This window comes from Pan troglodytes, chromosome 19, assembly GCF_028858775.2.
Source record: "Pan troglodytes isolate AG18354 chromosome 19, NHGRI_mPanTro3-v2.0_pri, whole genome shotgun sequence".
Taxonomy (NCBI): Eukaryota; Metazoa; Chordata; class Mammalia; order Primates; family Hominidae; genus Pan; species Pan troglodytes.
In genome coordinates, this window is record NC_072417.2 from 26,572,682 (window position 1) to 26,596,249 (window position 23,568).

A 23,568-nucleotide genomic window follows, 5' to 3' on the forward strand; every position below is an offset into this window, starting at 1 on the left:
ATTATCCCACACAATGGAGAGAGGCTGGGCCGCCCCCAGGCAGTCACCAAAGGACGCTGAGCCTGGGGCAGCCCGGCTGCCTCCGTATCCCAGACCTCCCTCGGGGTCTGTGGGGGGAGGCTGGCACAGAACAAGGGCACACCCAGGCGTGCCACCTTCAGCTGGGGGTATAAGTAGGCAGCCCCAGGGACAGCTCTGTATCCTGCACTTGGGAGCCGGTAGCACTCCTATCACTGCTTCTCAACCCGTGAGCTACCAGCTGTGTCATGAGCTGCAGACAGTTCTCCTCGTCCTACTTGAGCCGCAGCGGCGGGGGTGGCGGGGGCGGCCTGGGCAGCGGGGGCAGCATAAGGTCTTCCTACAGCCGCTTCAGCTCCTCAGGGGGCGGTGGAGGAGGGGGCCGATTCAGCTCTTCTAGTGGCTATGGTGGGGGAAGCTCTCGTGTCTGTGGGAGGGGAGGTGGTGGCAGTTTTGGCTACAGCTACGGCGGAGGATCTGGGGGTGGTTTTAGTGCCAGTAGTTTAGGCGGTGGCTTTGGGGGTGGTTCCAGAGGTTTTGGTGGTGCTTCTGGAGGAGGCTATAGTAGTTCTGGGGGTTTTGGAGGTGGCTTTGGTGGTGGTTCTGGAGGTGGCTTTGGTGGTGGCTATGGGAGTGGGTTTGGGGGGTTTGGGGGCTTTGGAGGTGGTGCTGGAGGCGGTGATGGTGGTATTCTGACTGCTAATGAGAAGAGCACCATGCAGGAACTCAATTCTCGGCTGGCCTCTTACTTGGATAAGGTGCAGGCTCTAGAGGAGGCCAACAACGACCTGGAGAATAAGATCCAGGATTGGTACGACAAGAAGGGACCTGCTGCTATCCAGAAGAACTACTCCCCTTATTATAACACTATTGATGATCTCAAGGACCAGGTAGGTGCAGGAAACTGTCTCTGTCTTGGTCTCTTTCTCTTTCATTCTTTATCTTCCAAAAAAGTTAAAATGCTAAACTCTAAGCTCAGATAATAGCCAGGGAATCCACCTTTTGGAAATGAATGCTTTCATCAGAAACAAACTTGTGTTTGGTTTCTGGGGATCCCAGGATAGGACTTTGGCCTGTGCTCTGAGTGTTCACTTCCATTTCCTCAACTTTCAGAGTTTGGGCAGAGCAGAGAGGAGACCTGGGTTAACGTGAGCTGAGCTGGGACTGGATGTGGAACCTCCTTTAGGTTTGGTCTAAGTCAACACTTTCTCTTCCTTTGTACTTCTCCTGGGCTTCTTTAGGAGTGTATCTTGATCTTTTAAGGGATTTTGGACCTGACTGTACATGTTGGTTATTCAAGTGTTGGAGAGGATCCAGAAATCTGGGAATGGAAGCTATCTATCCATCCATCCTTCCATCTATCCCTTCCTCCCTCCACCCACATGTCTATCTATCTATCCATTTATTCAGCCACTCAGTTCAGTGAGTGCCTACCCTCAGGGTTGCTCTGGGTAGACATAGTGATGTGCTAGACTTAGTTCTGGTGGAGCTCACGGTCTGGCTCTTCAGTATTCTCAGTGATTCCTCTTGTTTTAACTCCTGCATGTCTCTGGATGTGCTGTTTCTTCTACTCTAAACCTCTTCCATTTATTTATTAATGTTACATCTTAGCCATCCTTCAGGGCCCAATTCAATTGCCAGCCACCTCCTTCCTGAAGTCTTTCTTGATCTCCCATTGCCATAAGCCACCTCTCCTTTCCTTGAACTCTTTTAGGACACTTTTGACTTTGTAGTCAATGGTGGGCTCCCTGAGGAACAGGATGTCAGTAATCTCTAAATCCTACAATGCCCTTTGCAGTAGATCTTCAAATATTTGTTGAATGAATGAATGAAGGCCACACCAAACATCTTCGCTGAAGGCTGGAAGGGGTCTGTGCCATGTCCCAGCTGTTGGAAGTTCCTCATTCCTCTTGAGAATCTTCCTGGATGGAATCCTCACCTCCTGTGGCTTTGCCTGGCCTCTTGCCCTCTCAGCAGTGGTCCACAGCATGCTTTCATGGCTGTGTCCTTTTTTTTTCAGATTGTGGACCTGACAGTGGGCAACAACAAAACTCTCCTGGACATTGACAACACTCGCATGACACTGGATGACTTCAGGATAAAGTGAGTCCTGCTCCTCTTCTCCTCTCCTGTCATCAGCCCTTACCCCTGAACCTCAGTGCTCTGGAGGTCCTGGTAGGGCCTGGTTCCCTCTTGATTGTTTTCTACCCCTGGCTGGTCTGCAGGTTTGAGATGGAGCAAAACCTGCGGCAAGGAGTGGATGCTGACATCAATGGCCTGCGGCAGGTGCTGGACAATCTGACCATGGAGAAGTCTGACCTGGAGATGCAGTATGAGACTCTGCAGGAGGAGCTGATGGCCCTCAAGAAGAATCATAAGGAGGTAGGGTGCTGGGGCTTATGGCTTACTGGGGAGAGGGAGGAGCAGAAATGCAGAGACAGCAGGGGAGCTTTGGAACATTACCTGGGAGACACCCTCTCCTTTGCTCTTGAGGACACTTTCAACTTCTCCTTGGCATCACCTATGGTAGTGGTTGGGCTTTGGCTTCACAACTGTGTCCTCTTTTTGTACCCTGGGGGGACCAGAGGGAGAATTCTGAAAGGTGGTGCAGAGGACTTTATCCGTGACCTCATCTCCCCTTCCTCCCTGGCAGGAGATGAGTCAGCTGACTGGGCAGAACAGTGGAGATGTCAATGTGGAGATAAACGTTGCTCCTGGCAAAGATCTCACCAAGACCCTCAATGACATGCGTCAGGAGTATGAGCAGCTCATTGCTAAGAACAGAAAGGACATCGAGAATCAATATGAGACTCAGGTGAGCAGAGTGGGCTGCCCATTCATCCTCCTCCCCTCCATCTATTCCTATCTCCATCCCTCCCACCTCCCATTCCTTCATCCTCCTATCTCTGCATCTCTCAGTGCAGCTGTCATTTATCCATCTTCCAATGGAAGTCATTCAACCATCTTCATTCACTGCATACAAACATCATTACAAAGTAGCTTCTCAGTGCCATGTTATATGTAAAGTATTGATGTCTCAGAGGTATTGATGTCTGATATGAGCCAAACAAGACTGCTGCCCTTGAGAAGCTCACAGTTTATTAGATGTGTGTGAACAAAAGCAGAATGTGAACAATTTAATCTAATGCTATGTAATGTAAGACTATAGGAGAGGGATACAGTGTGTCTCCCATACTGTACTGAGCTCCTTGGTGGTTCCCTTCGTCCTTGAGTCTCCAGTGCCCAGCCAGAGTCTGGCACATACATGAAGGCATGGTCTGTGCTGTGTGTGTGTGTGTGTGTGTGTGTGTGTGTGTGTGTGTGTGTATGTTTGAAAGGTGGGGGAAGTTTGGAATAAGGTTAGATTAGAAAGATGGTTGTGAGACAAAGCGTGAAGGGTCTTGCAACTTTGTTGAGAGGGAATGTCATGTTGAGAGGACTGGACAACCCTCCATGGCTGGAGGGTACCCAGAACTCAGAATGACTTGTCCTTGGCTTCAGATTAGCCTTGGCCCTGGAGGTGAAGATCCTGGTGAATGGGGCAGAATCTCACTCACTGAAGCTCCTGGCACAGCCTGATGCTTACTGAGCCTTTGGTTTTGCAGATAACCCAGATCGAGCATGAGGTATCCAGTAGTGGTCAGGAGGTGCAGTCCAGTGCCAAGGAGGTGACCCAGCTCCGGCACGGTGTCCAGGAGTTGGAGATTGAGCTGCAGTCTCAGCTCAGCAAGGTTGGTAGTTCTGCTATAGACCCTTTGCCAAGGTGGGGCACAGGAAGTCTTTGCAGCCCAGGAGTGGGAAGAAGAGGAGTTATGATGTAGCATCCCTCTTAAAGCCTTCTCCTAACCCTTAGAAAGCAGCTCTGGAGAAGAGCTTGGAAGACACGAAGAACCGCTACTGTGGCCAGCTGCAGATGATCCAGGAGCAGATCAGTAACTTGGAGGCCCAGATCACTGACGTCCGGCAAGAGATCGAGTGCCAGAATCAGGAATACAGCCTTCTGCTCAGCATTAAGATGCGGCTGGAGAAGGAAATCGAGACCTACCACAACCTCCTTGAGGGAGGCCAGGAAGACTTGTAGGTCCCCCAGGATTTGGTGGAACCCCCGGGGTTCCCTAGGCCTCTGATACTACTTCTGTCCCTCTGGATAGAGGCAGCTGGGGGAAGTTCTTATACACAGGGTCTTATGGGTTGAGGACTTCTTCATCCTGGGGGCCGGGGGGACCTCAGTGCATTTGGGCTTTGGGAAAGAAGGATGGTGACACTGAGAGAACGGGCTGCCTCCCTGCTCCAGGGAGGGGAGGGCTCCACAGTCTCAGCTGGAGGCTCTCCTTGCCCAGCTGTGGTGCCCGCCCAGACTCTGTCCTCTGCCTCCCAGGAAGGAAAACAGAAAGATTCATGTTTGGGTCCTGACTCTGTCCAGGTCCATCCTCATATATGTGTGTGTGGGCCGCTCATTTTAACTCTCTTGTTTTCTTTCTTTCTTAGCGAATCCTCCGGAGCTGGAAAAATTGGCCTTGGAGGTCGAGGAGGAAGTGGAGGCAGTTATGGAAGAGGATCCAGGGGAGGAAGTGGAGGCAGCTATGGTGGAGGAGGAAGTGGAGGTGGCTATGGTGGAGGAAGTGGGTCCAGGGGAGGAAGTGGAGGCAGCTACGGTGGAGGAAGTGGTTCTGGAGGAGGTAGTGGAGGTGGCTATGGTGGAGGAAGTGGAGGTGGCCATAGTGGAGGAAGTGGAGGTGGCCATAGTGGAGGAAGTGGGGGCAACTATGGAGGAGGAAGTGGCTCTGGAGGAGGAAGTGGGGGTGGCTATGGTGGAGGAAGTGGGTCCAGGGGAGGAAGTGGAGGCAGCCATGGTGGAGGAAGTGGTTTTGGAGGTGAAAGTGGAGGCAGCTACGGAGGCGGTGAAGAAGCGAGTGGAAGTGGTGGCGGCTATGGAGGAGGAAGCGGAAAATCATCCCATTCCTAGTCTTCTTCCTCAAAATCTGGTGACCAAGATGAGACAAAAGGTAAGGGACAATCCTAGGTTGTGGGGTGGAGAGTCAACGTCTCACCTTTTTTTTTTTTTTTTGAGTATTTTTGAATCTCTGGGGAACACAGATTCTGAATAGAGCTAGATGTTAGGGAAATCTCTAGTGAGGTGTCAGAGACCTATCCTTGGTTCTGAATTGATCATTATTTTTGACAGAGCCTAGGATGAGGCTAGGACCAAATCTACACATGGCTGAGTCTCAGTAGTGTAGGAGATGGGTTGAAAATTGTGCATTATCATGACACACGCTATGAGGTAGGTTTTATTATAATCCCCATTTTAAGGAAAATGAGGTTCAGAGAAAATAATTTGCTCAAAGTCATACAATCACAAATGAAGGGTTCAGCTCTGTGGGGCTTCACAGCCAGTACTTTCAACCTTCATGAGGATGGGGGACCTGGATCAGCAACAGTTCAGGTGGAAAAGAGACTCAGGGATTTTAGTCAGTGGTTGGCTTGCACAAGTATTACATGATGCAACTGCCAAAAGGATGAACATAATCTAAATGTAAGAAAGGCTCACACAGGTGAGTTGGTCTCTAGATCAGGGAACATTTTCCCATGTACACATTGAATTTTATAAAATAAAAATGTAATATGAAATTATAGTAAAAGCCTGGGTAATATAACTGGGAATGTTTAGCTCAGAGAAGACTTGAGGTGCTTGGGAGCTGCCCTGCAGGGTGTCTAATGTGGTTTTGTGAGTCCAGTGGCACTGCAGGTCCGTGGATATACATCTAGGAGTGAGGCTGGGGCCATCTTTTGCCTCAATATACAAAAAATTGACTAACAAATCTGTTGAATGGAGGGGGCTGCCTCATAAGCCCCCCATCCTCAGACTTGGGGGTGCATCTGTCAGGTTTGCTGCAACAGAGATTCAGGAATTAGATGGGGACCAGTAGATTGGGAGACCCCAGGGCCCTTCTACCTCAGGATTGTCCAGCTCTTTGAGCTCTAGTGTCCTTGCTTTGAGTTTCCCCATCTTTCCCCAAGTCCCAACCTCTCTGCTCCTGCTTACAGTCCTCCCTTCTCCCCCTCATCTCCCTTTCATCTCTCCACAGGCTTCCTTTCGCGATACTAGAGCCTCTGTAAACTTCTCCTGCCCAGCCCCAGCTGAGCATCCCCAGATGGGCAGACTCCCGATGAAGCCTGCTTATTGGATCCTGACATCAGGAATAGCTGGCAACAAGCCCCTGTGCCCGTTTGGGACTGAACTGACTTGGCATATGTGCCTCTGGCTTTCCATTGGCTTCCAACCCTGCTTGGCTTTGATGCCTTCAGGGTTGGGGAGACAGACCTCTTTCCTCTCTCTGGCCTGGGGTGCTCTCACACCCTGCATGATCTTGACTATAATAAAGCTTCCCTACTGCAAATCAAACTCAGACTTTGACCCATTTGTTCTTTGGGATTAAGAAGGGATAGGGTGGGTGGGACACAGTAGCTCATGTTTGTAATCCTAGCACTTTGGGAGGCTGAGACAGGAGGATCACTTGAGGCCAGAAGTTCAAGACTAGCTTGAGCAACATAGTGAGACCTGTCTTTACAAAAAACTAAAAACAAAACAAAACAAAAATTAGACAGGCATGGTTGCAGGCACCTGTGGTCCCAGCTACTCAGGAGACTGAGGTGGGAGGATTGCTTGGGCCCAGGAGTTGGAGGCTTCAGTGAGCTATGATTGCATCATTGCATTCCATCCTTGGTGACAGAGTAAAGGGATAATCAATCTGTTATAAAGAGTGTGGGTTCACTTTTCTATTAGTTAACTTTTGCTTGTAACAAAGGAACCCACATTTAGTGGCTGAAAGTAACAACCATTCATTTAGCTTAACAGTTTTGCAGTTTAGACTGGGAAGCTCTGGTTCCCTTTATGCATCTATGGTTCGCTGCAAGTCAGCCAGGTGGCTCTTCCTCTGGTAGTTGGCTGGATGCTGGCTGGGGTGATGAGGATGAATGGGGTCTGTGACTCCCATCCTCCAGCCAACTAGCTTGAGCATGTGTTCCAAGGTCATGAGCAGAAACATGCAAGGCATCTTGAGGTTTAGGTTCAGAGAAGTCACTTTGGCTGTATTATATTGGCCAAGCAAGTCACAACCTAGCCCAGATTCAAGAGCAGGGGAAATAGACTTCTCTTGAGGGGAGGAACTGCAAAGTCACATGGCAATGGGCATGGATATAGGGAGGGCAATAACTGAAGCAATTTTTTGCAAACAATCTACCATAGTCTATTGTCACGTTGTGTGTTAGCTATGGAGGAAAACAAGACAAAAATGATGTGGTCTTTGCTTGCAAGATTTCAAGTAAAAAATACAAAAAATATAAAGTCCTTCAAGGCAAAGTAAGGGACATTCCACAAGACATCAGCCAACAATATTCTCTAAAGATTCTGATAGTCAAAAATCCTTTTTATTACTAGGGACAAATAGCCCCCCTCAGCCTATGTACCAGACACTATAGCTGCTTATTAAGCTACCCCAAAGTATAGAGGCTTAAAATGACAAAATTCATTTTGCTCATGAATCTGCAATTTTGACAGGGCTTGGTGGGGACTGCTTGTCTCTGCTCCTCTTGGTTTCATTGCTGCTTACAGGCTGGGGGCTGGAGTCATTTGAAGTCTTAGTCACTTACATACCTGGCCTCGCTGGGGCTCCTTGGACATCTCTCTCTATCTCTATGGAGAGTCTCAATGTGATCCCTCCAGCACGGTAGCTTCAGGGTAGCCCGACTTCTTATATGCTGGCTCAGGGCTCCCAAGACACATGTCCCAAGTGAGAAACCGCCAGAAAGAGGCTGTTTGACTTTATCACCTGGAAGGGGAAGTCACACAGTGCCACTTCTTCTGTAGTCACAGGCCTGCCTAGATTCAAGGGAAAGGGAATAGACCTGTAGTAGGCAGAATTCTGAGATGCTTTCCCAAGATTTCTGGCCCTGCTGTACACATATCTTCTTCCGGTTATTCAATCAAACACTAACCTAGGTGCTACTGTGAAGGGATTTTGGTAATTAAGTTCTGAAATGTGTTGACTTTAAGAGAGGGAGATTATCTGGCAGACCTGATTTCATCACATGAACCCTTTAAAATCCAAGAGTTTTGCCTGGCTGGTCACAGAAGTCAGAGATTTGAAGTCTGGGAAGATTTCAATGTGCCCTTGCTGGTTGAAGATGAAAGGGGGTCATGGAACAAGGAATGTGGATGGGCTCTAGGAGCTGAGAGCCAGCAAGAAAAAGGAGATTGCAGTCCTCCAGCTGCAAAGACCTGAAGTTTTCCAAGATCAAAGAAGAGTTTGGAAGCAGATTACCCCCAGATGAGAATTCAGATGAGAGCTTAGCCTGGCTGACATCTTGATTTCACCCTTGTGATATCCTGCAGAGAGAATCCAATTACGCCTGTGGAACTGTCAGCTAATACATGGGTGATATTTTAAGCTGCTGAGTTTGCAGTAATTTGTTAAGCAGAAATAGAAAGCAAATACAGACCCCGTCTCTAGATGGAGGTGTGTCCATGTCACGTTGAAGAACAGCATATGCAATGGGATATATTGATGTGGTCATTTTTGGAAAACACAAATTGCCACAGGCTGGCTCAAATCACTGGCAGAGGGGTTATGTAAGAGTACACTTAGGGAATGAAGTGACACAGAAACCCAGGGGGATTCAAGATCCTGGAATTTCTGGATATGGGAGCAGGCAGGTCATCAGTGTCTCTGGGTCAAAGGTGGCTCTAGCAAGACATCTGAGCAGTGAGAGTCTGTGATCTCTTTTCTAGCGCTCCACTGTTAATATGCAACTGTTTACTCTTCTCTGGTTCTTTTTCTGCTACCTGCTGTCTTCCTCATCTACCATTTTACGTATCTTTTTATTTATTTTATTTATTATTATTATTATTTTTTGAGACGGAGTCTCACTCTGTCGTCCAGGCTGAAGTGCAGTGGCACGATCTCAGCTCAATCCAACCTCTACCTCCCGGGTTCAAGCGATTTTCTGCCTCAGTCTCCTGAGTAGCTGGAACTACAGGCACCTGCCACCATGCTGAGCTAATTTTTGTATTTTTAGTAAAGACAAGGGTTTCACCATGTTGGCCAGACTGGTCTTGAACTCTTGATCTCAGGTGATCCACTTGCCTCGGCCTCCCAAAGTGCTGGGATTACAGGTGTGAGCCACAAGGCCTGGCCCATTTTATGTATCTTTTCTCTACCTCAATTTGGGAAATTCTCCACCTTAAGTGTGAAGCTCCCCAAGGGAGAGGTCAGAAACTTGCTTTTCTGAGCTCACCTGCATCTAGGGCATGGGCCCCTGACAGCCCTGTCACTCAGGTGCGCCCGCACAAGACTTTTTTTTTTTTTTAACCATGGCACCCCATTGGAGTGAAGGACTTTGATTTTGATTTAAAGGAGGTGCTGAGTGGAATTTTTTATGGCAGGAACAAGGTTGGGCAGAGATATGTGATTTTTTGAGGAAGCAATAGCAGCGGCTCTGGCAAAGACATGCAGTGCCCATCATCCATAGTTTGAGCTTCAATTTTGGTGGCCAGAAGTGACAGCAGTTGTGTGTTCCTAGAGCAATCCTTGAGTGTGATTTGGGGAATTTTTCTGTTTGCATACCCTCCAAGTTTGATTCTCTGCACATCCTGGAAAAGATGCCCAGTAGTTGCTCCTTATTTCACAGGGAATACATTCAAAGATCCTGACTGGATGCCCAAAACTGTGGATAGCACCTAAATCTATCTACACTATGCTTTTTCCTACACATTCATACTTAAGATACAGTTTACTTTATAAATTAGACAGACCAAGAGATTAGCAACAATAACTAATAAAATAGAATCGTTATAACAATATACTGTAATAAAAATTATTTGAATGTGGTCTCTCTCTTTCAAAATATCTTAGCATACTGTAGATCTTAGCAACCTCAGCATATGGTTTTTTTCTTTCCGTAGTAAGTTTTGAACTGTCATCTTTTCTCTTAAAGAAAGCATTTTGCTGGCTGGGCGCGGTGGCTCATGCCTGTGATCCCAGCACTTTGGGAGGCCAAGGCTGGCGGATCACCTGAGGTCAGGAGTTTGAGACCAGCCTGACCAGTATGGAGAAACACTGTCTCTTCCAAAAATACAAAATTAGCCAGGCATGGTGGCGCATGCCTGTAATCTCAGGTACTTGGGAGGCTGAGGCAGGAGAATCGCTTGAACCCGGGAGGCAGAGGTTGAGGTAAACCGAGATCACGCCATTGTGCTCCAGCCTGGGAAACAAGAGCAAAACTCCTTTTAAGAAAAAAAAAAAGCACTTTGTGGCTTCCCTTTGGCAAATCTGAATTATCAGCATCACTGCTCTTGCACTTTGGGGTCATAATTAAGTAAAATAAGGGAACACAAGCACGGCAATACTGCAACAGTTGATCTGACAACTGAGACAGCTACTAAGCGACGACTAGTGGGTGGGTGGTGCATAGAGCATGGAGAGCTGGACAAAGGGACGATTCCTGTCCTGGGCTGGACAGAGTGGGGCAGTGTGAGATTTCATCATGCTCTTCAGGGCAGCACACTTTAAAACTGACAAATTGTTTATTTCTGGAATTTTCCATTTAATATTTTTGGATGACAGTTGACCACAGGTAACTGAAGCTGTGGAAAGTGAAACCATGGATAAGGGGAATGACCGTGTTGCTTTCTCTGTAGGTGAAAGCATATTTATTCTGGTACTCTTTGTTTATTGGGATAAAGAAAAAAGAATTTCCCACAGCAGGTGCCAGGGTCAATGGTGATCTGCTTTAGAAAAGGGACACAATCTGGATCAACGACTGCTGTTGGAACAACCATGTGATAAATTGTAAAATAATTCATGGCTATTCTCTAACATCTGTTCATGTTCTGCACAGAAAAACTAGGCAAGTTAACCCTAAATTTATCATTTTTTTTTTTGAGACAGGGTCTCTCTCTGTTGCCCAGGCCGGTGGGCAGTGGTACAATCACAGCTCACTGAAGCCTTGACCTCCCAGGTTCAAGCAATCCTCCTACCTCAGGCTCCCAAGTAGCTGGGACTACAAGCGTGTGCCACCACGCCAGACTAATTTTTGAAGATTTTTTTTTTTTTTAAACTAGAGACAGGGATCTCACTCTATTGCCAGGGCTGGTCTTACATTCCTGTGTTCTCTCCCCATCTTGCCCTTCCAAAGTGCAGGGATTACAGGCATGAGCCACCACTCCTGGCCCATCAAATCTTTCATGTGGCACTAATCTCTGTCATTCCCTTAGAGATGTAGTGTTGTTGGCCCTTTTTCTAAACCACATAATCCTTACTCCATGGATCAGGATCCATTTACTGACTATGTCTAGTCCACTCCAGACACTGGGAAATAACCACAGGATTGGTCTGGGATACCACTGGGCTCATGAGAAGCAAACTTGGGCTAAAACTCCATTTGTCATCTGATCTCTATATTGGTTAGATTCTCAATTGCAACTACCAGAAACTACTCTGCCTATTTTAACAAGTAAGGGATTTTCAAGAGCTCTAGATACCTTAGAGAATCATTAGGAGGGCTGGAGAAACAGAATCTAGGGTGATTTTTCCAGAACCCCCCAAATGACAAAGCAGAGTGGATCTGCCAAGGGAGTTGCTGCCTCTGCCAAGACCATGAAACCACCAAGTCAGATTGGAGCCTTCTGAGTCCATTCTGCACTAATTCTGGACCCAGCTGGAGTTGCAGAGCCACGCTGCTTCTGCTGTCCGTACCAGTAAGCTGGATGTCCCAGGTGAACCTCATTTCCTCACCTACCTCCCTTCTAAACCAAGCCCACATGGGTGCGTCTGACTAGTAGAACCTAAATTGCTCAGCTCATCTTAGTGGCAAGGGAGGCTGGTAAATGTAGTTTTTAGATCTGCCTGGAAAATAATAGTGACAAGATGACAGATACAACTTACACTCACATGAGCTTCCATTCTAACTGGGGAACCACAGTATTGCTCTGCATTTTCAGAGATTAGAATTGGTTTGGAGCCAGCGTCCAATCATCCCTAAAGGCCTGGGTATTTTCCTTCCCTCAGGAGTCAGCTATTCTTGTAAATACCCACAGATTCCTACGGGAAGGTCACGGTGGCAATCCCTGCCTTCTGGACATCCAGGTTCTTGTCTGGTGTCCAGGAAGAATCAGGTCACATGAACTGTTTGAAAGGTGATAAATGCAGAAGATTTTATTGAGCATAGGGTGTCTCTCAGTGGACGTATAGTGCATGCTTGTGATGTTACTGCAGGGCCCTTCCTCAAAGCCTCCCCTTCATTCAAAGTTCTCTGGGTCTATGAGCCAATTCCGATTTTGGAATTGGAATCACGGGGCTCAAGACAGGTCTCTTACTGACCTAAAGTTTTCTTTTGTGGGGGCGGGGTAGTGAATGTGGCAGATATGGAAGACTGACTCACTCCTATCTGTTTCAACATCCTTCTGATGAGCTTTCCTACACTCAAGAGGCTGGTAATCTAAAATCTACCCTTTTCCAGATTCCCCTACAGCCATAGCTTAGGTTTTTCCAATCAGATGCACTCTGTGAGTCATGAGTTGAGTGGGGAGAGAAGTAGAGGGGGAAAAGTTAAATGCTTTTTCTTTGTGTAGGTCTGCCAGGTATACTGTATGGTCCTGGGGCCAACATGTCTGGTAGTGGCTTCCTGATTCCCAAGTTTTCTGATTGTGGCAGACCAAGAGTTCCCTTGGGGTCCACTTCTGTGGTGTTAATATGGAAGCCATGCCCAGAAGCCCAATATAGAGTCTGTTTCTTCAGCCTTCTAATGATTTTGCAAGCACCTAATGCCTTGTATTAAATTTATTTCTGTTAAGAAAGTGAGATTGGTTTCTGTTACTTAAAACTGAACCCTAGCCGGGCACGGTGGCTCATGTCCATGATTCCCACACTTTAGGAGGCCAAGGCGGGCAGATTACCTGAGGTCAGGAGTTTGAGACCAGGCTGGTCAACATGGTGAAACCCCGTCTCTACTAAAAATACAAAAATTAGCTGGGCATGGTGGTGGGTGCCTGTAATCCCAGCTACTCGGGAGGCTGAGGCAGGAGAATCGCTTGAACCTGGGACGCGGAGGTTGCAGTGAGCTGAGATTGCACCCCTGCACTCCAGTCTGGGCGACAGAGTGAGACTCCATCTCAAAAAAAAACCCAAAAAACCAAAAACCAAAAACCAAAAACCAAAAAACTGAACCCTGACTGGTGGTCTGCTCATGTATTTTTGTCCTAGAGACCCACCATCACAGACTCCTACAGATTTTATCCTAGTCCAGCTCTTCACCTTTGCCGTGTTGTACCTGAGATGTCATCTCCATTCAAATCAGGAGGCCTAATTCAACTGCAGCATATTTCATCCACATCCTCAGAGAACAACTGTTAACTGTGTTTTTCAAAGATGCTGTGTTCCCCCGATCCATGTATTTCTTAAAAGCCAGAGTCTGCACAGTGTCTTCTGGGCTCTCACAGTTGGTGAATGAGTGAATGGATTCCACGCAATAATTCTACCCCAACATTCCTGTCTCCCTAGGCAGTCAGATTCCTTTTTCTTTATTACAAAAAGGATTTTCTAGAAATAACTTTATTTCAAATAAGCCTTTATTGAGTTCAGTTTCTGTCATCCAACTGAGCAACCATTCTGATCCACTTTCAGATATTTAAGCTAGTAGCTGAACTTCCAATCTCTGGTGAATGCTTCCACATTAACTGAGCTGGTTCAAAAATTCATTCCCAATCCCAGTCTTCACATTTCTGCTCATACAGGTTAGCAGCAGCTTGAAATTCTCCTGGTGTGTAAATCTTTTTCTCTAAGCTTTGTCTTTGTAATTGGCCTCTTCCCCCAGGTATGCTGGCATCTGGCTTATTTATAATTCTGAAAGCAATGAAGGGTGGTAAGGTAGAGTGTGAAGATAATTTGGAGTTTGGAGTCAATTAAATTCTCTAATACCTTCCTGTTCCAATTCTGTGGGTGTCCCTCTTTCCTGATCAGTGCTCTAACTTTTATATAAGAGACTTGGCAAGGTTGTGATTTCAACTTGGAGAAGTCAATTTTGAGTTTAACTACTTCAGCATTGTAACTACAAGAAATGAGATATTTTTAAAGAATAATTGTGGACAGTCCCTGGTCCTCTGACTGTCTACAGAGTCAGGAACTTAGAACTTCAAGTGTATTACTCCTTCTCTAAGCTCTTCAGTACAGTTAAAAGAAACAAGCCCACTCCAATTTAATTCACATGCTGTGGGCTTCTAGAAGCTCATTTTAATCATAGCCAGATTTTCACTGGCCCATCTAGGCCAGATAACCAAAGTGATTCTCATGTCATTCATTCAACAAACTTTATTGGATAAATATGTATCAAGCTCCTTTTATGCCAGACACTGTCCTAGATGCTTGGGATATATCAATGAACAAAAGAGACAAAGATTTCTGCCTTTATAGAGCTTGCATTATAGGTAAGGGTTGGGCAAGAGCAACAAATGTAATAAAGAAATAAATAATACTATACTTGAAGGTGGTAAGTGTGCAAAGAAGTAGGGAATATCAAGGGAGATTGGAGTGCTATGGCAGGGTGGGGAGGAGAGCAATGTTAAATAGGATGGCCAAGGTTGGGTTCACTGAGAAGGTAAAACATAAGCAATGACTTTGAGATGGAATAGTTGCCCTGACGCCCTTCATGGGCGGGAACTGGAGCACTTTTTTTTTTTTTTTTTTGAGACTGAGTCTCGCCCTGTTGCCTAGGCTGGAGTGCAGTGGTGAGATTTTAGGTCACTGCAACCTCCGTCTCCCGGGTTCAAGTGATTCTCCTGTCTCAGCCTCCCGAGTAGCTGGGATTACAGGCACACACCATCACGCCCAGCTAAGGAGCACTTTGTTTCACTCAGCCTGTTGCTGGCCACTCCTTGTGGGAGTGAGTGTGTGAGCAAGTGTGGGAACCGGAGCAAATTAACGCTGGAACCAGCCGGTTGCTCCTCTCTGGCAGGAGCAGGCTCTGTTCGGGCCCTGCAGCAGCGTCCCTATTCTTTCAGCTGTGCTGTCAGGGGATGGCCAAATACCAACCAGTTCAGTGGAGGTTCAGGGTGGCAGCCCCTGCCTTCTCGGCACCCAGGTTCTTGTCTGGCGTCCAGGAAGAAGAATCAGGTCACATAAACTGTTTGAAAGGTGACAAATGCAAAATACTTTACTGAGTGTTGGGTGCCTCTCAGTGGAAAGGGAGGATGGAAAGGTGATGGGATGGTGATCTTTCCCTGAAGCCCCACCGTCTCCGACAGGGCCCCTCTCCAAAGCTGCACCATCTGAAGTTAGCCAGATCTATCCACAGTCTCTGATGCTCAGTGGCTTTTCTGCTCGCCACTCAGCCGCTTATATCCTCAATGCTCAGCCACTTGTCTTGCTCTGCCAGCTGAAGTCTTTTATGGGCACAGCACGTGGGCAGGCAGGCCAAAAAGGTAACATTTTTGGGGAAAATGGGGTCCTTTAGGGCCGAGGTTCCAGGCTTAAGGGTAGGGTTTAGCCAGGAGCCCAGCCCTTCTGTATCAACTTGACGGAGTGAGGGAGGCAGTCAAGCGCGTGTGGGGACCACTCCAGGCACAGCAGCTAGTGCTGATGATCATCCGAACACACAGTGCCTTGAGCAGAGGAGTGACAGGCCACTTGATGAGAGGCTGCGAGGCTAGGAGCAGAAACAGAAAGCCCAGTGTGCAGGGAGGTGAAGAGCCCCTGGCACTCAGAGTGAAGACGGTCAGAGGTGGCTGGATTCTGAGCATTATCTGAAGAAAGCACTGCCAGGAGTTCTTGAAGGACTGCATATTGTAAAAGAAAGAAGTCAAGGAGGTCTCTGAGTCTTTTGTCTGAGCAACTGGATGATAGGAGTTGTGGGATGGAAGACGGCTGGTATGAAAGATGGGGAGTCAGTTTCAGACATGCTAAATTTACATTGTCTTTTGGACAACCAAACGGAGATCTTTTAGAAGTCTCATGCCAGTAATCACACTTGTTACTAAATTCTGTAGCCATCAGGGTTTTTGCCTGCAAAGATCAGAAGTCACACTCTGAAGCCAGTTTGTTAAAGGATGTTAGGTAAGCCATAGACTCTCCAGGAAGAACTCGCAGGGAACAGGTTTGAAGGCAGCACAGCCCGGAGCAAGCCCACCCTTGCCACCATCTGCAGGTGCAGATTCAGTAGCCCATTCCACTTGGCGCTATCACCAAACTTGTGGCACTGCTGCTTCTAGAAGGTGGAGGTCTGCAGTTATTCCTTCCAGCATGGATTCCACCAGGTGCCTCCTTTTTTAGGACATTAGCTCCCAGCTTACAGGCTTCTGTGATGTGTGTGACTGATCATGTGTCTGTGCTCCAGCTGCAAGGGAGGCTGGAAGGCTAATTTCTGGCTTCTATAGCCAGGAGGCACAGACACTAGAGGGAGAATTCCTTTACAAAGGAGCCGGGCGACTAAGTGTAAGAACAATTGTCCACAAGGAAGGAGCAAGGACTAACACTGATTGCGCACTTAATAATGTTCCAGGCACTTCGCTAAGCATTTTATATAAGATAAGGGAATAAACCCTGTATCTAATCCTCACAGCAATCTCATGATGCTGTCCTTGTTTTCATTTTACACATGAGGAAACATGTTTAGCGAGATTAAATGACTTGCTGAAAAGGTCACACAGCTCCTAAGCAGTGGAGACAGGAACTGAATCTAGGAAGTCTGATCCAAGGACACTGGGATTATGAAGCCCATTTTATAGATGAGGAAATTCTACGTTAGAGAGGTTAAGTAACTTGTCCAAGGTCACATAGCTTGTAAATGATCAAGCAAAGATATAATTCCAGTTTGGCCTGGCTCCAAAGCTGGTGCTCTGTTTCCTGTTCTCTATGGCCTTGAGCAATTATTGAGCCCCAAAAGAATACAGAGGCTAGCAAATCCCATAAGCAAAGGCTTGTCAAAAATACCTTATGTGGGCTGGGTGTGGTGGCTCATGTCTGTATTCCCAGCACTTTGAGAGGCTGAGGTAGGAGCATCACTTGAAGCCAGAAATTTGAGATCAGCCTGGGCAACAGAGCAAGACCCCGCATCTACCAAAAAAAGAAAAAAATATTAGACAGGCATGGTGGCATGCACCTGTTGTCCTAATTACTGGGTTACTTGGGAGGCTGAGGTGGGAGGATCACTTGAGCCCAGAAGTTTGAGGCTGCTGTGAACCATGATCATACCACTGTACTCCAGCCAGGGCAACAGAATGAGACTGTCTCTAAATTAAAAAAAAAAAAAAAAAGAAAAAGAAAAGAAAAAAAAGGAAAGAAAAAAGGCTTACGTGGGAAGCAATGACTGTATGAAGAGCTGAGAATAAGATGAGTGACCTGGCACAGGTAGATTCTTTCCTGGGATCTCAGATTCCCCCTAGAAGGCCCTGGGTCTGTGCTTGTAAAAGGAAGGAATGGGTGAATGAGCAAACGGTGCAGGGAGGAGGATGACAGAGGAGGGTCTCTATTATTATTCATATCATTCTAACACCCAAATCTCTAGAGCTTTGATCTCAAGTCCCCACCCCTTGGAGTGTCCTGCTTGGTTGTGGAGGCTGCTGCTGCTGCTGCAGCCTCTTGGCTTGAGGCTCTGAAGCACTCCCCATCTCAGGCCCAAACAGGAATAAAATCAGTTCCTTTCTCTGCTCCTCTTACTAGACTGAGATCCACTGGGATTGTCTGAGGGAATTCTTGTGAAACCAGAAAGAAAGTTCAAGAAATGATGCAACAACAACAAAATAAAACCCAGGAGAAATAGTACGACAGGAAGTTAAAAGATCGTGAGGAGAGGTAAGGCCTGGTGGGTCCTCACCTGCCTGTTTTTGAAAACCTCGTATAGGAGTTCCTGTCTATTTTCATCCCCTCTTCAAGTCATTCATTCGTTCATTCATTCATTCAACAGATCTTCATTGGGTGACTATTCTGTGGCAGGGATTGGGAATAGATGGAATTGTGAGCGGAACAGACAAGGTCTCTGCCCCCATGGGCTCACAGTCTGGTGCCAGAGGCAGACAGGCAGACAGGCCAGTGCTGAGTGAGTGCCATTGGTGATGAGAGGGACGGGCTGTACTTTCAGATGGGGTCTCCTGACCTGGCCATGGTGGCTGGGGAAGCTTCCTAGGATAGGCATGGGCCAGGAAGCTTCCATAAGTCATTTTGTTGATTTCTCACAACTGTGTGAGGTTGCTCTTGTTGCTTCCATTTACAGATGAGGAAACTGAGGCTCAGAGAAGAAAAGTTCCTTGCCCAAGTCACCCACACCAGTGTTGATCTGGCTCCCTACCTCCTGCTCTTAGCACGACCTATCTGGCCTCTAACAATTTTTAACACTTTTTAAGATTGCTCTGTGGCCTCAATTTTCTCCAAGAGTTACCTTGATCTCTCCCCAGGAAGATCAAAGCTGTCGGAGAACACATGAGTATCAGAACCAGAGACTGTGGGTACAGAGGGGTCCTGGGTGAATAACCCTGCAAGGACAGACAGTCCCTAAGGACGGCTCTGCACCCACATGCTGGGTGTGACACTCATGTGTCCTCCGATGGCTTTGATATTCCTGAGCTTTCTTCCCACCCGGGAATCCCTCAGTCTGTCTTTGCTGCTACCAGCACCCTCAGCCTCAGAGACATGCCATCCTCACCTGAACTCAGGCCAAACTCTCAAACATGATTCCTTTCATCTCTTGCCCTCACCATGACTCAGTCATGTTGGGGTTGTCAGAAGGAGCATTTGTCAAGATGGAGGGAAACCTCAGGGAAGTGAATCAACACCAAACCCATAAGAGTCAAGCTTGAGATCCAAAGGTGGGGTGTGTGTGGGGAGGAAGGTTAGCTTCCCCAAGTTCTCTGCTCATTGGGAGCCCCAAGTGGAGACTCTGCCTGTCATTGACCCCTTCATTCAATGGGTAATCACTGAGGGCCTACTCTGTGCCAGACATGGGGCTAGTAGCTGGGGCTACTACAGTGACCCAGGCAGAGTCTGCCCCCATAGAGTCTTGTCGGAGAGACCAACAGGTAACAGCCACCTCCATACAGTATGCTGCATTCCATTAGGGGGAAGCCCAGGGACTCTGGGCCACACAGCAGAAACAACTAACACAGTCTTGGGAGTCAGGGAACATTCTTTGGAGAAAGTGTTGGGTCAACACACCAGGAAGATGTTGGATTTGATATTTGATATTTGGTGGAGGTGATATTTGGTGGAGGTGATATTCAATGGAGGTGGTGTGCATGTGTGTTTGTGTGTGTTTGTGTGTGTTGGGGGTGGGCAGTTCTGGGTAGGGGGAACTGCATCAGTGAAGGCCTGGAGGTGTGACTGAAAGTGGCCCACTGGAGGAGCTGGAACTTGAACTTCCTGGGGCTACTGTGCAGAGGGTGAGGAGGAGCTGAAGAAGGATGACGAGGTGCTGGTGGGAGTAGGGGGTCAGTCGTGGAGGACTTGCTCATGGTGGGGAGACTGAACTGTACCCCAAGAGCCACAGAGAAGCACATGTCCCTTTTGTTTTCACCTTTTTCTAGCCCTGCAGTGGAGGAGGAGAACCTGTTGGCCAGGAACTGCCAACAGCTTTTGTTCTGGATAAGCCCCTCGTGGAGGAGGACAAGGCAAGAAGATGGGTCTTCATCCTAACCCACGGAAGCAGCGCTGGACTGAGGAGCACCACCTGCCAAACTCCCAGCCCCACTGAGTAACCTCCAGGGCAGGGGCATGTCCCTGCTTACGAGCTCCCACCAGCCCGTCACACCCCTCCACCCACCTCAGAGGCTCCTGCCCCTGACCTGAGTGAGCTCTGTCTGAGTTGGGTCCCTCCTCCCTCCAAGGAGTGTGCTCTATGGACAACAGCCTCTATCCTCATTTGTCCCTTCCTCCTAGCGCCTCCTTCTGCACCTCTGACCCCGCTCCATGCTGTCACCTCCTCTGTATGGCAGCTGGGCCTCATCTGTCCTGGGATGGTGGCAAGCCTGTACAGAAGTCATCTTCCTTATTTCTCACTACCACCAGCTTCCCAGATGGGAAACTGAGGCTCAGAGAAATGACATAACTCAGCTGACAAAGGATCTGAGTGGGTCTGACCCGCAAGCCCTCCCTCTTCACCTCATGCTGTCTAAAACAATTACAGACACCTCCCACGAGCAGGAAAGCTCTGGAAATGTCTTCTTGGAAAGCAAGCAACTACCCATGAACAGTGAGTCTCTGTCCCAGGTATTTCTTGTCTCTGGGCCTCAGTTTCCTCACCAGACTCCTCAGTGTGTGGAACAAATGCAGTGGCAATGAAGGAACGAGGGCACCAGGGAGGGCGGGCTCCACTGACTTTCTGAGTCATGGAAAATGCATGGTCCAAAAAGCTCTTAGCATTTTCTCTGCCCCTGGGTCTCACATCCATCTCAGGCCATGTCAGCCCCCAAGCCCCAGGGGTCCTACTCTTCTCCCTCCTCTCAGGCCAAAATGAGAACAAAGCGAGTTCCTTCCCTCCATTCCCCTCGGCATGACTAACACATGCTGGGGTTTTCCCAAAGGAACTTCTGTCAGCCCTAATGGAAAACTGCAAAATACAAAGGAAACAAAGCAAATTCAGAATCCACAGCAAATAGTCATGTTTGAGGTACAAAAAGTTGGGGCAGGGGATGCTTGCTGAGAGCATTCCCTTCATACTAGTTTTTTTTTTTTTTTTTAAATTTTAGGTGGGGTCTTGCTTTGTCACCCAGGCTAGAGTGCAGTGGTGCGATCTCAGCTCACTGCAGCCTTGACCTCCTGGTTCAAGTGATCCTCCCGTCTCAGCCTCCTGAGTAGCTGGGATTATAGGCACCCGCCACCACACCTGGCTAATTTTTTGTATTTTTAGTAGAGACGAGGTTTCACTATGTTGGCCAGGCTAATCTCGAACTCCTGACCTCAGGTGATCCACCCACCTCAGTCTCCTAAGTAGCTGGGATTACAGGCACATGCCACCACACACGGCTAATTTTTTGTATTTTTAGTAGATATGGGGTTTCACCATGTTGGCCAGGCTGGTCTGGAACATAATAGTTCTTAACTGGAGCCCTATCTTGAGTTCTTTGGGCCCCTGGATTTTCCAGTGTATGTTCCCTGGGGTGTTAATTAATATAAAATAATCCCAAACAAAACTCTTATGATCAAATCCAGTGGAAAACATGGAGATAAACAAACCAAACCTTTTTTTTTTTTTTTTGCAGGACTTCTCAAAGCTTTTGGCCTTGGCCTCCCAAGGTGCTGGGACTACAGGCGTGAGTCACTGCACCTGGCCAAAGCTTTTGTTTGCTTAAAGTGCTTTGTAAGTTTCCAAGAGGAGGCTACAGAACCCAGAAATCACCTATGGATTTGACCACGAGATGCGCTGCTGAATTCATGGTGGGAAATGCTGATGATCTCTGATGGAGGCTGCTGGGTGGCTGCTGCCCTCACCCTGACCTGTCCTCCCCAGCTGGACGGGGGACTTCTAGGAGGGGGAGGGTCCCCACTGAAGATGGACACATGTCCTGTCAGAGTTTCTGAGAAGCTCCAGCCCTTAGGCAGAATGGGACAAGGAGAAACAGAGTTGGGTCTGTACTCGGGACTGCAGAAGCCGAGCATGCGGAGTTGTAGGGACAGTGCCCCTCCTCCATCCCCACCTCCCAGCCCCCCAGTATCTCCTTCTCCCCCTGATCCTTCCCTTGATCAGGCCAGGGCCCTGTCATTGTCCCAACAAATGCCTACTGCCAGTTCATCGCACCTTGTTTTCTCTGATGTCCTCGCAATCACACACCTTGTGCCCCTGAGCTGGGTACATGATCCTTTGCAATGTGTGCTAAGAGAACTGTATTGCTAATAATAAAGACAAAATTTAATGACTCCACTGGCTGAGCTTCTGGTAGGTCCCAGGCACGTTAGACAGACTATTTCATTAATTCTCACCTCGGCAATTTGAGGAAGGTCTTGCTGTCTCAGTATCCTGAGTCTTAGACAGGTTCAATGACTTGCACAAGGTCACATAGCTTTTAAATGACAGGGCCTGGCTGACTTGGCTCTGAAGTGAGTTCTCTTTGCAACAACCTACCCAGCTGAGCCCCTCCTTTGTTTAGAGAAGGCTTCTCCTCTGAGCTGGGAAGATCCAACTTTGACCCTCAATTCTCAGATGACAGTGGTTCAGTCAGGCAGGAACTAGCTGTACTGACTTGTAAACAAGTCACTTCTGCAAGGAGAGGCAGAGGCCAGTGCTTGCGCAAGCGTGACTGATAAAGGAATGGGGCGAGGGCTGAGGACTCTCTGGCTCTACCGATTTATGATTCTGAAAGTCATCAATCTTAAAGAGAGATCTGCATTCCCCAAGCTTTCTTCTCCCCGAGGGGCCTCTCCTATCTCTCGCCAATATTGTGGCTCCCCTCAGCCGCAGGGGCAATCTTTCTGGTTTTCTCTTAGGTCCAAACACGAACAAAATAGAATCCTCTTTGCCCTTCTCTTGGTTCTCTTCTCTTCCTTTTCCTTCTTGGTTACACTTTGGAATTTTCAGAGGAAAAGTTTGCCAAGTCCAAGGAAGACTTTATGGAAATGAACAAGAGCCTATAAAACCCCATGAACTATCCATGAAGGATATAGCACGGTGTGAACGGTTTCCTTCACAGCTGTGGCTGCAGCGGCCCCTTGTGGCCATGTTACACGCCAGGAAATTGAGTGTCAGAGAAACCACAGTTTTAGCGCTGGGAGGGGAGCTCTCTTTCCTTAGAGAGGTGGCCTCCTCCACTCTTTTGTGGCCCAGAGAGGGGAAGACACATGCCCAGGGCCACAAAGGTAGAATGCAGGCATTTGGACTTCCAGCCCTCCTGGGGCTCTTTCTCTTGTATTGCTCTCAGCTCAACGTCCCTTTGTTGCTGTAGGGAGGCCAGGGAGCAGCCTGGAGTGTGGGGTCTGCCTTTGCCCATACAGGCTCCCTCTGACCGTTCCTCTCACACAGCACTGAGCAGGGTCAGGGGTGCAGAGGGAGGCGGTAGGAGGGAGCCCGCCTGCAGGCAGGTTGGCGAGTCCCCTCGCGGCCCCCAGGAGGCGCTGTGAAGCCGAGTTGGCGAGGCCCTGGGCTCCTCCCGCACCGGTGGCGGAGGGAGATGTTCAGTCTGAGGACAAAGGAAGCTGCACCCCGCCTAGGGACAAAGGAAGCTGCACCCCGCCTGGGGAGCTTGCAAAGACGGGGCCTTGTGGCCGGCAGCCTGCCCTGTCCGGAGCCAAGGTTGGCTCCAAAGCGGACATCGCCGCCTCTCTCCGGGCTCCGGTGGCGGGCTGCTGAGGCACCCCACAACCACCTCCCCCAGACTTCACTTTGCAGACGCTGCTTCTTCTCTCTGAGCCTCTGAATGCCCGGTGAGGTGGGCAGGGCAGGATCCCTGTTCCTGTTATGGACTGGAAAACAGTTTCACAGAGGCCGAGGGCTTGCCGGAAGTCAGCCAGCTGATGAAAGGCGGAGCCTGGCCTCAGGGCTTTGGACCGCCAAGCCAGTGCCCAAGCCCTTTCCTAC

At 48.3% G+C, this 23,568-nt stretch overlaps 1 protein-coding gene and 1 long non-coding RNA gene across 2 annotated transcripts; both read left to right on the forward strand.

Annotated features, from left to right (window-relative positions):
- The first annotated feature begins 201 nt into the window (after positions 1 to 201).
- KRT9 (keratin 9) lies at positions 202 to 6,424 on the forward strand. Its single transcript, XM_511488.6, has 8 exons — positions 202 to 908; positions 2,039 to 2,121; positions 2,244 to 2,400; positions 2,672 to 2,833; positions 3,624 to 3,749; positions 3,872 to 4,095; positions 4,507 to 5,024; positions 6,108 to 6,424. Exons 1-7 carry the CDS (start codon positions 267 to 269, stop codon positions 4,982 to 4,984), a joined length of 1,872 nt encoding a protein of 623 aa, XP_511488.4. The 5' UTR covers positions 202 to 266; the 3' UTR covers positions 4,985 to 5,024; positions 6,108 to 6,424.
- Positions 6,425 to 17,645: 11,221 nt separating this feature from the next.
- LOC104002831 (uncharacterized) lies at positions 17,646 to 22,519 on the forward strand. Its single transcript, XR_675249.2, has 3 exons — positions 17,646 to 17,861; positions 19,586 to 20,250; positions 21,260 to 22,519. It is a non-coding gene; the product is annotated as an uncharacterized LOC104002831 (long non-coding RNA).
- Positions 22,520 to 23,568: the final 1,049 nt, after the last annotated feature.